This window comes from Dermacentor silvarum, chromosome 4 (genome assembly GCF_013339745.2).
Source record: "Dermacentor silvarum isolate Dsil-2018 chromosome 4, BIME_Dsil_1.4, whole genome shotgun sequence".
Taxonomy (NCBI): domain Eukaryota; kingdom Metazoa; phylum Arthropoda; class Arachnida; order Ixodida; family Ixodidae; genus Dermacentor; species Dermacentor silvarum.
The window spans coordinates 227652811-227668470 of NC_051157.2; the positions used below are offsets into that span (position 1 = coordinate 227652811).

The following is a 15660-nucleotide window of genomic DNA, read 5'->3' on the forward strand; positions in this document are numbered from 1 at the left end:
CAAAAAGATATGCACGTACTGTCTCGATCATTTCATTCCTAATCGAATAAAAAAAACTTCGAAGCAAAATCCCTGGCTTACGCGAGAAATCTTGCACTTGAAAAGAAAAATCAAACGGTTAAAGCGAGCACGTGCCGGAGTAGGGGCGATTCAGGCAACTCAATCAGCGTTAAGCCTGGCCGTGGGCTCTGCTAAACGGCAATATTTTCAACATACTCTTCCGAATTTCATTTCTACCGCCCCTGACAAATTTTGGCGCTTTCTAAGCAAAAAGAAGCAATCTTTAAGCCGCATGATACAGGACGGCACTGTTCTCACCGATAAAAAACAGATTGCTCAACAGTTTAACCGCTACTTTGCCAGTGTTTTTTCACAAAAAAATACAACTGCTCCATCATACACTTCCTGTTCCCAAACCCAGACTGATATTGTGTCACAACCTGGCGTATTTGCAATGTTGTTGAATTTAAAGACCAAAGCCACACCAGGTCCTGATAACATATCAAACATTTTCTTGCGTCGATACGCTGAGATGCTTTCTCACATCCTTGTCGTCATTTTTCGCTCTTCACTAAATGCCGGAGTTCTACCATTTGAATGGAAAATAGGGCGTGTAGTACCAGTCTTGAAGAAAGGTGACAGTGCGTTCTTCTGTAATTATCGCCCCATATCACTAACTTCATCATGCTGCAAAATGCTAGAGCACATTATAGCTACTTATATTACAACGTTCCTGAATGATAATAGTGTACTTTCCGCCTTCCAGCATGGATTTCGGAAAGGCTTGTCTACATTCACTCAGTTAACTTCAGTCGTTCACAGCTTTGCGCAGGTTCTTGATAAGTCGGGGCAAATTGATGTTATTTTTATTGATTTTTGTAAAGCATTTGACCTTGTTCCACACTGCAAACTACTGTATAAGCTCGAATCTATAGGCCTTCCCCCTTTTCTTATTAACTGGATTTGCGCGTATTTAACTAACCGTGTTCAATTTGTCAGCATTGATGGGCATAATTCTGATGAACTTCCTGTTACCTCTGGCGTTCCTCAGGGAAGCGTCTTAGGTCCCCTACTCTTTTTAATTTATCTAAACGATCTTCCTGACATCATTCCAGACAGTGTGCAAATTAGACTATTTGCTGATGATTGTGTTTTGTTTAAGGAAATTGCTAACCATGATGACCAACGACTTCTTAACTCCTCCTTGCATAGCGTTATTGAATGGTGTAATCAATGGGGAATGCAACTTAATCCAGACAAAACTGTTTATATGAAAATTACCAACAAAAGAAATAGCCTTTCCTTCCCATACCACCTTCCTGCCCGCCCTCTATCTGAAGTTAACGAATGCAAATACCTAGGCGTAACTATAACCAATAACCTTAGTTGGAACAAGCACGTTAAAAATGTTTGCTCGTCCGCCTTCCGTAAACTCTGTTTCTTGAGACATAAACTGCGACATGCTCCTTCTAACGTCAGGCTCCTTGCATATACTTCATTAATAAGACCAAAACTAGAGTACGCGTGTTCCGTATGGGACCCATACACAAAAACTAATATCGATGCCCTTGAGATGATCCAACGTAAGGCTGTCCGGTTTATATATTCCAAGTATCGTGCAACTGACTCTCCTACTCGTCTGATGAAAAAACACGGTATTTCAACGCTGCAAATCCGAAGGAAAATGCTCAGGCTAAAATTCCTCTTTTTACTCAAAAACAACAAACTATCCCTTAAACCTGACTCCTACCTCAAGCCTTCCACAGCACGGCTGTCAAGAAATAGGCACCACGAATCACTTACACCCTACTACGCGAGAACTAACATCTTCAAGTACTCTTTCTTTCCTCGAACCATAACAGACTGGAACCAGTTACCTTCATCACACATTGCAAGCCTTGATGCCATTCAACAAACTGTTTGCTGATATGTATTTCTGTGTACATCTCTATGTTATGCCCCTCCTGCCTGGGCCCTTCAATGGGCCTGCAGTATGTTATAAATAAATAAATAAATAAAATGAAAGTAGTGTGAGATCTGTTGAAAAATCTATGTGAAAACCAAGTTGTTGAGTAGATAAGACACCAAACTTAATTAAACATTTAGCTAGTCGCTTCTCAATGCTTTCCTCTATGATTTTGATACTACTTCCCTGCACCAGCGTCCTTGGTACTACCACTGATCTGGAGGAGTGCTGCATCTGCATGGAACACAGGCCAGAAGTGACCCTGCCCTGCACACACAGCTACTGCCTGCGATGCATCGAGCAGTGGTGAGTCGGCTGCTGCATTACTAAACAGTTTGTTTTGCTTTCTCTACAAGCAGCTGTTGTCAAGAGGTACCCGACATCATCATTAAGGTAATTGTGAAAAATAGTGCACTATACTTGCGGTCAACTTTCTCTGGCAATGAAGGCAAAGCGCAGAAAAATAAGAGCACTTCTGAAAGAAGTCCCACATTTTCATCCGCTTTAGTTTACGCTGCGGAAAAGAAAACATAAACACTTTATTTACAACCGCAAAGTTAGACAAAGTGTGCCGCTGAGTGTTAAATTTGTATTTTGGAGCAGTGCTAAGAACACGGATAACGGTAAAGGCACATAGAAAACAACACGTGTCGCTTTCTATGTGCCTTTACCTTTGTGCTTGTTCTTAGCGCTGCTTCAGCCTGAATACATATGAACAAGCAACTAGCCATTGCTCTCAAGTTAAATTTGACTTAGTTTTCTGCCTTCTTTGCCACGTCTGGAAAAGTGCCCAACCTTGGCACGTGAAAGCTATGCTGATGCCGAACTACTTGGCGTGGTAACACATGCAGAAACTCCACCCCCCATAGCTTTTCCTTCGTTGCCACAGAAAGTTGTCCGCGAGTATAGACATGTTATTTTTGCAGTGACACTTTATTCACAGTGTTATACATTTCACGGTGATTTGATTAAATCATACACTAATTGCCCACCTAAGTAATTAATTACACAATAAGTTACAACTGCACAACATAAGTTTGTTGGTACTCAGGGCAAGCAAGCATGTGCTTAGATAGTCAGGAACCCTCTCACCAACTCTGTGCCATGCAGCTATGGATCACATCAGTCAAGCAGAACAGAGAGTTGTCTGCCTCTGATATCGCTCAGTGCGACGCCGACTGCTTTATGGGAGAAGTGTTGCACAGAGCTCATCCCAGTCGTTGCTGACTGGCTGACACGACAGGCCTTTGCTGCTCAGCACTTAGTAGGTGAGATAAGCACCACATTTCGAGACGTCTGTTGGCAGGCTGTGGAGATGTGGCAGGGTCAAGGAACAGGAATCAACTAGGGTTTGTTGAATATTCTATATATTTGATTGAATGTGGTGCTATGCAGTATTCATTGCGGATCGAATTTCAATATTTGGAATTTTAGGATTATTCAGAACGAATATCAATGAGACTTGACAGTTTCGGTTTCAGAATTGACACAGCTTATAGCCAAAACAGAACAGAAACGAAGCCTGTTGCCAACTGATTATTAAGATATTGAAGTTGTATGCCACTTGAATCAATTTTTAATGTGTTGGCTTCCTTAGGGTACTTGATAGACTTTTTGGTGGCTACTATGTATGTTTGTATCTAACCGTTTTCCCGCCAACCTGGGTTATTCCATGGTCAAATTGTTAAAGCATCAGGCTGCTGTGCAGTGTTCAAAACTAACTGTCGGACTAACTTGAGTCTCTGAGTCTCTGAAAAGGACCACAGGGTCACCGAAAAAACTAAATTTCTTGGTAAATAACGAGCATAAGCTGAAATTGACGAGTACACCGTAAAGTTTGCAATGCTAAGTTTGGACTGCAGTCTTCAATTTCAAGTGTGTTCACAGACAGAGGAAAAAATCGGCTTTATCGCGCAACCCCTGGTGCGTATACTTTTGCTCACGGGTCTACATGTGTGCTGCTTTTCAACGAACCTCTTTCGTGCCAACATGGATCGCTGTAGATGCGGCACTTGGAAGAAACTTTTTGATGCCGAATCGGAGCACTGGGTATGTGCCACTCGTCCTTTGCTGGTTTTCAACGAACCTCTTTGATGGGTTACTACAGTTAAATCTGCTTATAACGAACCTCCATATAACGAATTCCTGGATATAACGAAGTTTTTCGATTTCCCGCCGTTACTCCATAGAAGCACATGTATTTGAAACCTCTATGTAACGAAGTGGCAGCGGGAGACCACCTCGATATAACGAATTTTACCCTCCGACCACCTAGTGACTTCGCCCCAAATTTTGTCATTTTTGCACGAGCAGCAACCGGAAGCACCTTCTCCGCCGCGATGGAATGCGAAGCGAGCGCACGTGTGCGTGCGTGCGTGTGCGAGGCGGCCCTGCATCCCTCGACCCGGCGATCTTGCCGCCGCGGGCGTGACCTTTCCCCCTCCCTAATTCATTCAAATCTGATCCTGCCGCTTGCTGCAGCTGGCCTAGCCCGCCAAGCCGGCACTCTCTCCTTTTTCAGCTTATGTTGCCGACGCGCTGGTACACGCTGTGACACATCAGACTCGATGAGCGCGGACACGCGCTGTCAAATGCTGGCGGCATGTGGAAGCGTCACTGGAGAAGCGAGCGAAGTGACCTTCGTGCTGTTGTCTATCGCTTCAACGCAAACTGAGCGCCGAGAACACACAGCACGCAGAAAGCTACGAGCCGCCGACGCACCTACACTGCTAGACTCTGCCCCAACGCAGATCGCTTTCAAGATACGGCCTACGCGACCGCGCGCCGCCACGCTATCCCTCCCCCCTCGCTCCCTCACCGGTGCCTCGAGCGCAATGGAAGAAGGCGCGCTTCCTCCCTGCTTTTCTTGCGCGCGCGAGATGACGTGGTCGTCGGCTCCCCTCGCACGTTTTCACTCGCACATACAGCATACGGTGCGCGGCGACTGCTTATCGCCCTTGGACTTTAGGGTACGGCCATGCTAGCGGCAAAAACACGCAGCAAAAACGCGCGTCAGAAACGCTCGGCAAAAGCGGCACGAATCGGGGGTCTTGCGGCGTGCCGCGCAAAATGGGTTCTGCGGCAAATGCCGCGTGCCGCGAGATGAAGAACCAATCAAGAGCGATGAGGGTGACGTCACGGAGCCATCACAACCGGAACGCCGCTGGTCCGCGCCGGGTTTTCAATCGACGATCGTCCTCTCTCGCATGAAACAACGAGCGCTCGCGGTGTTGCTCGCCCGTTCGGAGAGCGCGGGAGATCTTATCGCGCTGCCACGCCGAGACGCGCGTGCCACAGTGGCCTCGCGGCAAGGCGCTGACGCGCGGCAACTTGCCGCTCGCTGCATGACCGCGCGTTTTTTGCTGCTAGCGTGCCCGTACCCTTTATATACGGAATATCTATGAGCCAAAACCAATTTTAGGACACAACACGTCATGGACACCATCTTTATATAGCAAATACGGATCTCAAGGACCATACTTTTGCTGGCGGAAACCGAAAATACGTCATAGTTGTCGCCCCCGGCACTTTGGGCGGCCAATGCCATCGTCAAGCCACCAAGCCAAACGACATGAAAAGTCAAAATGGCCGCTTGGGCCGGCACGGGGTGGCAGTTCGCAACGTATGATGCGGGAACGGTCCCACAGTTGTGACGCAACAGCGGGGTTCCAATGCATTGAGTTCTAAGGGAGCTGTGCCGGGACCGGTCGAAAACGACGTAACAGCCGGGAAAACGCAGCCCCCGGGAACGTAACAGCGAGGTTCTACCGTAACACTATACGACGCTACGATGCCATCGTGACGCTCGTTCTTCGTTTCCGATGCCTCGCGCTTGTGCGAAATAACACGCGTCCACGCATCCGGTACCTGGTGTGACATTCCGAGGATGAGTGCTTCGACGAAAACAGAAAACGGGGGCGCGTTACAATTGAGGGCGCGTTAGAATCGAGTAAATACGGTAAACGTTTATTTTTCGAATTTTCGTGCCGAACCTGCATATAACGAAATCCTCTTTATAACGAAGTTTTTCGGGAATTTGTCAATTTCGTTATGTCCAGGTTTAACTGTAGGTAGTATGTGCCAGCAGGTGTGTGCCGATCTACAATGACGAAAAATATTCTTTCTCCGATGCTGGGCAGAATCGAACCCACTTAACGTGGGTTCCTCAACGACTTGACGCTTTACCAGTCTGCACCACAAATGCACTTCAATGAACCTCTCGCCAACTTGGGTCACTGTGTAGGTGACACTTGGGTGTGTGGTAAGTGAGGAAACATTTCTCAGTGCACGCACAGGTGCGCCACGCTCGGACTTCTCAGCAGTGCCACTAGAGGGTGCAGCGTATTTAGAAGAGAGGATCCTGGTTGCTGTGTGACCCGTTTGCCAGCGTTGAAATGCCATGAATTTCATGTGCAGGCTTCATGGCAACACCACTGGATGGCGCTGAGTGTTCTTAGGGAAGCGCGAAAGAGAAGTCCCCTTGCACACGCCTCATCGTCTAGCAACCGGGAAAACCGGGAAAAGTCGGGTAATTTTGAGCCACCAGAAAAAGTCAGAAAATTGTCGGGGAATTCGTCAATCAAGCGAGACAAGTCAGGGAAAGCTACTTTCATGGGGGCTTGCCCGCAACGACTTGTTTGCAACTTGTTTGCTTGCAAACGATCACTTTGGACGAAAAGCGAGCGTCAGGTGAATGACACTTGTGTAGAGGGACGATAGGTGGAAAGACAGGACCTAACTGAATTGGAGAAAAAGAGAAAGAGAGCAGCAACTCTCATTAAAGAGCTGCAAGAAAGAAAGCAAAGGGTGCTCACTGAAGTGCAACTTGAAGCTTCCATCCTTCAGGAAGAAATAAACTCTCTCAAATTGTAATTGAAGCGCATCAAACCGTAATTGAAGTTCATTTCAAGAATGAGGGCAGTTGCAATAAGTATGTTTTTTTCTACAATTAAATGTGTTTTCTCTACGCTTTTTATATGCTTCACGGACCATTTCTATGAAATGGCATCTGTTGTATAAGTCAGGGAATTTTATCTAAAATGGCCAGGGTAAACCTGGAAAAGTCAGGGAATTTGAATTCTGCAGTTTGCTAGATAGATACTAGATAGATACCATCCCTGTTAGATAACACGTTTCGACGGTGGCAGCATGTTGTGTTGCTATATTCATTCAATGCTAAACACATTACCGTGGGCAGTCATCGCGAGATGGATTCTGCAGAATTTCTTTCTGAACGAAAATTTTGATCGTTATAACCGATCACTGCTATATCTGGATTACTGTAAAAAAAAAGGCTGCTGAACATACCTTTGTAACTCCGAACCCAAATTTGCCTCTTGCGCTAAAAAATAGATGCTGTGAAAATAAAATGTTTTTATTTACACCTTTAAACAGCTTGTCAAGCGTTAGGCCTGCCTAAATAGTAGGAAATCAGCATTTGCTTTCGTGGGAGTTTCAGGTTCACAACCGTGGCAAAAATTTTCCGTGCATGAAACCAATGAGCGACTCAATTAACGACAATCAACTTTGCGTGAACATTGGGGTCGGTGTCAATGACGGGCCATAGTCAATCTTGTTGTTCCCTGCCATTACTGGTGCCGCCTCCGTCGCACAACGCCGCCATCTGTCATGACAGCAATTGTCCCATTCGAGATCTCTTCGTAGAACAAGGCAGCTCTATCTGCACTCAGGAACTCCTCCATCGAAGCACCACCTGTTTTTGAGATCGTACAGAGTTAAAAAAAAGTTGTCAATGGCGACGTGCTCCCAGAGGTCGGTATTGTCAGCGACTTCCACCATGTTGGTTACACCCTCGTGCACAAAACCTGCCTTTTCCGTTAATCGACATGGCCACTGTTTCCAGCTTTCATGATCGCGGCGCTCCCAGAATTGTCAATATCATTGACTGCGCGACCTCGTACTTCTTTGAGCTGGCGCCATCTTGTGGCGCACTGCGCCAACTCACGGTACTCTATATTGGCTTTCGCAGTTGGCGCACGGGCGAGATGCGCTGGCAGCAGATACAAATTCATGTATCATTAAGGGGCAAACCTTTCACCCCGTGTCTGCGTTGTTCATTTAAGAGGAACTTAGCAATGCAAATCTCACAAGCCCGGCGTAGCCTGCTGAAGCGTTGGAAAAGGCAAAGATTAAATCGCAAGCTCAAGAGGCGAATCGCACTACTCACACAAGAGGCTGAGGAATACGCTAACACAATATGCCGTAAAAATTGGCTATCCCTCTGCGACAGCTTGAGAGGAAGACTGAGTACTTCCAAGATATGGAAGTTATTGAGGTATTTAATTAACCCGGCCAGCAGCAAAATGGAATCCCACCACAATATGGCCGGAGTAATCCACCAATTTCCAGGAAACGAAGCGGACCTCCTTTTGACTCTCAAAGCCCAGTACTTCCCCACACAGCCATCGGAGCCTCTGCCACCCTACACCGGCGCCCCAAATGAGCTCCTAGATGAAGACACTCATGTACATGAAGTAACAGCGGTGATAATGGGCTTGAGACGCCACGCAGCCCCGGGAATGGACCAAATCACCATTAAGGCACTTGTCAATCTTGACAACCCCTCGCTACTAGAGCTTACTGCTCACCTTAACGAAGTATGGAGGGAAGGAAACCTTCCCGAGGACTGGAAAATGGCCGAGGTTCATCTGATACCGAAGCCAGGCAAGCCACCAGCCATTGAGAACCTACGACCGATCTCCCTCACTTCGTGTGTAGGAAAGCTCCTAGACCACATCGTTCTCAACTGGCTACAACCATTCCTGGAGGACTCGGGGAAACTTCCAACAACGATGATAGGATTCCGTCCACACCTCTCAACTCAAGACATCTTACTTCAGCTGAAACAGGAGGTGATTGTACCAGCGACACGGAATTCCCCCACAGCTATCCTCGCCTTAGATCTTAAAGGGGCGTTCGATAAGATCAAGCATATAGCAATCTTACAAAGGCTAAACACGCTGGGCTGTGGCGCCAGGACGTATTCCTATATCAGAGATTTCCTCTCAGATAGATAGAAAAGCCATCCTAAAGGTCGGGGACCAAGCCTCAGACCCCTTTCTACTGGGCGGGCGTGGCACACCACAGGGCGCAGTATTATCCACTCTCCTTTACAGTATCGCCCTGATAGGCCTCCTGCTGCTCCTCGATAACATCCCGGGGATCCGGCATGCGACATTTACCATCTGGTCGTCCACGGGGTCCACCGGGGCAATAGATAGCCGCTTGCAGGAAGCGGAAGACGTGGTGAGCGACTATGCTAAGTCATGCGGCCTCAGCTGCGCCCCCCAAAAGTTGGAGCTACTCCTGGTCTCACCTCGAAAGAAGCACGCATCCGACTCGCCCACTATCAACATACAACTGGAGGGACACACCATCGTTGCGTCTCAGAGCGTTAAGATATTGGGAATGGTTTTCCAGTCGGATTGCACCAACACAATATTAATTAACAAGCTTAAGAATATAACAGCCCAAGTTACCCACCCACATGATCCGGCGAATAACAACCAAGACAAGAGGCATGGGGGAGGCGGACACGCTTCGGCTTGTCCAAGCCTTCGTCGTGTCTCGAATAACTTACGCTATTCCATACGCACTACTGAACGCGACGGAATTCACAAAAATCAACACAATGATCAGAAAGGCATATAAGCAGGCGATGGGCCTGCCAATCAGTACGTCCACAGAACGCCTACTACGACTAGGTGTGCACAACACGGCCGAGGAGCTGATCGAGGCACATTTATCCAGCCAGCGAACAAGGTTGGCGGTTATGGAAGCGGGGAGGTCCATCCTCTTACGCCTGGGGCTATCTGCTTCTCTCAGCCATCCGCCGCCTCAGACTGTTAGCTTGCCCCATGCCATCTGGAGCAACATCACTTTACCTCCTCTACCTCGCAACATGCACCCAGTGCACCATGCACAGCGAAGGGAGGCCCGGGCTCGGACCATACACAAGCGATACGGGACTTTACCCTCTACAGCCTACACGGATGCGGGGTCTTACCCCAGACGCGCAGCCACAACACTCACCTTAATCGCCAACGAAGAACATTGGAGCAGCATTTTGCTCACCCGATACAATCCCCTCCAAGCCAAGGAAGCTTCGGCCATAGCCCTCGCGCTCTCCCAAACACCGGTTGAAGTCATAGTGACCGACTCCCAACAGGCGTGCCACAACTTCGCTAGCGGCAGAATTCATGCCACTACGCTCAAGATCATCAATCAAAAGCCACCAACCAGATCAGTCATGATCATCTGGGCGCCAGCTCATCACGGCATTCCTGGCAACGAGGTCGCCAACCACGTGGCTAGAGATTTGACCCACCGAGCCGACACCGAGGAATCTGAACCCGAGCGCATGCACCCTCTAGACTCATACCAAGACATCACACAACACTTGTGGGAATTATGAAGGTTCATATTTTCCCGTGTCCTTACGCGCACCACGGAAGTGAGGAGAGCAGACGCCTTTTTCCCTCTTCCCGTTCGGGGAGCCAAACGGCTTTTCGTGCAGTGGCGCGATCCTCTTGGAAACCAGTTGCAAACGCAGCGGTGACGTGTACGCGGAGCCCCACGCTCATTGGACCGAGCCCAGAACGAGGCGGGGCAGTCGCGATCGGCGTGACCGGCGCACGCCGGAGAAATGTGAGATGACTGCGAGCCGCAACGAAGGACGGAGCTCAGGTAACCATCTCGTTCCCCTCCTTTGTCGCGCCCTACCTTGTTCGACCTTTTCCTTGTTGACCTGTTCGGTAGCAGTCGTCATAATAAAGCTGAATAGGAGGTACAAAATGAAGGTAGTACAAGCCTACGCCCCAACTTCCAGTCACGATGATGAAGAGATAGAACAGTTTTATGAAGATGTGGAATTAGCAATGAGTAAGGTACAAACTCAGTATACTGTAGTCATGGGCGACTTCAATGCAAAAGTGGGCAAAAAGCAGGTTGGCGAGCAAGCAATTGGCAACTACGGAATCGATTCTAGGAATGCAAGAGGACAGATGTTGGTGGAATTCGCGGAAAGGAATTCGCTCCGAATAATGAATACATTCTTCAGGAAGCGCACCAACAGGAAGTGGACCTGGAAAAGCCCTAATGGAGAAACAAGGAATGAAATAGATTTCATACTCTCTGCTGATCCAAGCATAATGCAGAATGTAGAAGTGTTAGGTAAGGTAAAGTGCAGTGACCATAGGTTAGTGAGGTCTAGGATTTCTCTCAATTTGAAGTGAGAAAGAGTGAAATTAGTCAAGAGGAAACAGGCCAACCTAGATGCAGTAAGAGTGAAAGCAGACCAATTCAGGCTGGTGCTCGCAAACAAATATGTAGCTTTAGAACAGGAAGATGAAGATAACATAGAGGTAATGAATGAAACCGTAACTAGGCTGATCTCAGAAGCAGCAATTGAAGTGGGAGGTAAGGCACCAAAGCAACCTGTAGGGAAGCTCTCCCAAGAAACAAAGGACCTGATAAAGAAATGACAAAACATGAAAGCGTTCAACTCAAGAGATCAGATAGAATTCGCTGAACTGTCAAAACTGATCAACAAAAAGAAAGTAAGGGATATTCGAAACTATAACGTGGGAAAAATTGAGGAAGCCGTAAAACATGAACGCAGCATGAAATCAGTAAGAAGAAAACTAGGCATAGGAGAAGGCAAGATGTATTCACTGAAAGATAAGCATGGTAATATCATCAGCAATTTTGATGACATAGTAAAAGCAGCGGAAGTATTCTATACTGACCTGTACAGTAGCCAAAACAGCCAAGCTACTTTCATTCGAAATAGTGATGAACCGGATACAAAAGCTCTTTCTATAACTAGCGATGAAGTTAGAAGGGCCTTGAAAGACATGACCAGGGGAAAAGCGCCTGGAGAAGATGGAATAACAGTAGATTTAATCAAAGATGGAGGAGATATCATGCTTGAAAAGCATGCGGCCCTTTAAACGCAATGCCTCACAACTTCAAGTGTACCAGAGAGCTGGAAGAACGCCAACATTATACTTATCCATAAGAAGGGAGACGTTAAAGAATTGAAGAATTACAGACCCATTAGCTTGCTTTCAGTATTGTATAAAATATTCACCAAGATAATTTCCAATAGAATCAGGACAACACTTGACTTCAGCCAACGAAGAGAACAGGCTGGCTTCAGGAAGGGATATTCTACGATGGACCATATCCAGGTCATCAATTAGGTAATCGAGAAATCTTCGGAGTACAATCAACCTCTCTATATGGCTTTCATAGATTATAAAAAGGCATTCGATTCAGTAGAGATACCAGCAGTCATAGAGGCATTGCGTAATCAAGGAGTAGAGGAGGCATACGTGAATATCTTAGCAAATATCTACAGGGATTCCACAGCTACCTTGGCTCTCCACAAGAAAACTAGAAAGATACCTATCAAGAATGGGGTCAGGCAAGGAGACACAATCTCTCCAATGCTATTCACTGCATGCTGAGAAGAAGTATTCAAGCTCTTAGACTGGGAAGGATTAGAAGTGAGGATCGACGGCGAATATCTCAGCAACCTTCGGTTTGCAGATGACATTGTCCTATTGAGCAACAATGGAGACGAATTACAACAAATGATTGAGGACCTTAATCGAGAAAGTGTAAGAATTGGATTGAAGATGAATATGCAGAAGACAAAGACAATGTTCAATAGCCTGGCAAGGGAACAAGAATTCAGGATCGCCAGTCAGCCTCTAGAGTCTGTAAAGGAGTATGTTTTTCTAGGTCAATTACTCACAGGGGACCCTGATCATGAGAAAGAAATTTACAGAAGAATAGAATTGGGTTGGAGTGCATACGGCAGGCATTGCCAAATCCTGACTGGGAGCTTACCACTGTCGTTGAAAAGAAAAGTGTACAATCATTGCATTCTACCGGTGCTAACATATGGGGCAGAAACTTGGAGGTTAACAAAGAGGCTCGAGAACAAGTTAAGGACCACACAAAGAGCAATGGAACGAAAAATCTTAGGAGTAACGTTAAGAGATAGGAAGAGAGCGGTGTGGATCAGAGAACAAACGGGGGTAGACAATATTCTAGTTGACATTAAGCGGAAGAAATGGAGCTGGGCAGGCCATGTAATGCATAGGATGGATGACCGGTGGACCATTAGGGTTACAGAATGGATACCAAGAGAAGGGAAGCACAGTCGAGGACGGCAGAAAGTCAGGTGGGATGATGAAGTTAGGGAATTCGCAGGCGCTAGTTGGAATACTCTAGCGCAAGACAGGGGTGATTGGAGATCGCAGGGCGAGGCCTTCGTCCTGCAGTATATATAAATATAGGCTGATGATGATGATGATGATGATGACCTTGTTCGACCACTATCGACCCCGACAAACGTCGAGATCGACTCTATAGCCTGCTTCCACGCGAATTTCCATGGAGCAATAAACCTTTTTTATACTTGTTACGCTATCGTGTGTTGTCGTGTTTCTGCCTGTCCTTGTACCGGCAAACCCCGGTAGTACAAGGCAAGCACAAGGGAGTTGGCCGTCAAGCCTAAGCCTTACGACAAAGGCGGCTTGAGAGAACCTGGAGACAACACACTACAAGCTAACCCGCAGAACATATGCACCCCCACACAAGTCACTACCTAGAGAGCAGGAGCGATTCCTCCGAGCTCTACAGGTTAATACATTCCCCCACCCAACCAGAAACGAACTCATAGCCTCTACACAATTCTCTCCGCAATGCCGCTTCTGCGTAGAGCCCGGGTCCCTCAGGCACATAGTAGGGGGCTGCAGAGAGGCACCACTCAATCCTCCGAACCCTTACCACACCAACGAGCTTTGGGAGAGAGCCTTGGCCAGCTCCGACCTCGAAGATCAGCAACGGCTGATTGCGAGGGCCCAGGACGCGGCCCGAGCTCAAGGCATTCTGGAATGAGGACGCCTCTCCAAAGCTGCATTTACATATTAAAGATGTTTATTCTCTCTCTCTCACAATTATTCTGCATGGAAAACACCGTCCAGGAGGCAAAATTTTTATCGTTATATCTGATATGCGGTGGATAACATATCGCTGTGTATGGTCTTTTTTCCCATAGCATTAATGGCTAAGTTGATACTTGTGGCTGGGAGTGGCGTTCACGAACGCTTATATGATATCATATGGGAATGGCCGAGAGCCTGATGTGCAACTTCTGTAGGTGCGAGGAAACCATCGAGCACCTACTGTGTACCTGTCCTCGCTACGACGTACGTCTTTCTCTCAGGACAACTTTAAACCGACTGGGCTCGAGAGACTGTTCTCTGAGTCAAAGATTCTAGGACCGTGGCTACACCCATTACTGGCACAAAAAGCGATTTGGGCACTAGTACACTACTTGAAGTGCACTGGTTTACGAGACCACTTATAGTGTCCCGGTACATTGTCCCACGTGTACTCAGTATTCACTCTCTCCCTCTTTCTATTCCTCTTTTCTCACTCCTAGTGTAGGGTAGCAAACCAGACGCTCATCTGGTTGACCTCCCTGCCTTTCGTCTCCTTGCTCTCTCTTTGGTACTCTTTCAAGTCAACTCATCGTTATAACTTATATGTCGTTATAAGTGGACTGCACTGTATTTGCCAACTTTTGACTGCATATTTGTTGACCTTGTAGCACACTCCTGCCTGATAGCTCAGCTGTCATGTCTGAACTTCGATTCTTTGACATCTTGGATAAGAAAGTTTCTGTCCTGGCAGGAACAGTTCACATGTGTTAGTATCTGCTCCTCTCCCTTATCCTACATTATTGTCTAGTGTCCCACATTGGTGTGTCATGCGCATTATTATTCCTCATACTGGGTGCTTTTTCTTTTTATATTGTACAGAACTTAAAAAATATTGCCTGTGGAATATAGCATAATTCTTGTCATTGAGCTAGATTACTCAAAGAGATTACAACTTGTAAATTGGAATATGTGCTGTAATTAAAGTTAATTGGCAATTCTTTAAAAATTATTTGGTTAGGCATTTCAATTTCTCTTCGAGTAATGTCTGTCGCTTGGAGTAATCCAGCTCAAGGACTACAATTACACTGCCTGCCACAGGCGATCTTTTAAAATTTAGTATGACCTAAAAAAAAACATCCCATATATATCAATGACCTTCCATGCGATATAACATCAACCCCATGTTTGTTCACTGATGACTGCATAATATACCATACATTCTTGACTGATGATGATCATCTCACTCTTCATCAGGATCTGAACTGAATCTCAGATAGGTGCTCAAGGTGGCAAATGATCGCTAACACTGGGAAGTGTAATCGAATGATACTCAGCCGAAAGTAGTCTATTTCAAAATAGAACTACTTGTTTAACAATGATCTTTTTGTTGTTAATGCCTTGCAAACCCTCGCAAAAGCGATAGACCGATCCCACCAGCCAGTTTCACGACGCCACCGTTGCCGCGGTGCATGCTGGTACTTGTAGTCATCCGGCCGCTCCAGCCGCCCGGAGTGCCTGTGCGTTCTGTTTCCGAACAATTTTTGGCAATTTTTATGGTTCGTGTAGAGCCATCATGAGATAGGAGGATTGACCTGCTGCGTTCCTGGCTGGTACAACAACCACACAAGGGACAAAGGCTTCGGATTCTATGTGTTTCCTAAAGAGCGAAAGCTTCGAGAGACGAGGATCCCACGGATTAATAGGTGGTACTGGTAA

General features: G+C 46.7%; 1 protein-coding gene across 3 annotated transcripts in view; it reads left to right on the forward strand.

The window, feature by feature from the left end:
- Positions 1 to 15660, forward strand: part of LOC119451021 (RING finger protein 141-like) — a 155080-nt gene that overhangs the window by 113416 nt on the left and 26004 nt on the right. For 2 of the 3 annotated variants that reach the window (XM_037714456.2, XM_049666777.1), the window contains one exon: positions 2162 to 2272. The exons of the other annotated variant lie outside the window; for it this stretch is intronic. In XM_037714456.2, coding sequence (XP_037570384.1) covers positions 2162 to 2272 — 111 coding nt within the window. The remainder of the gene's footprint in view (positions 1 to 2161; positions 2273 to 15660) is intronic. 3 annotated transcript variants of the gene reach the window in all.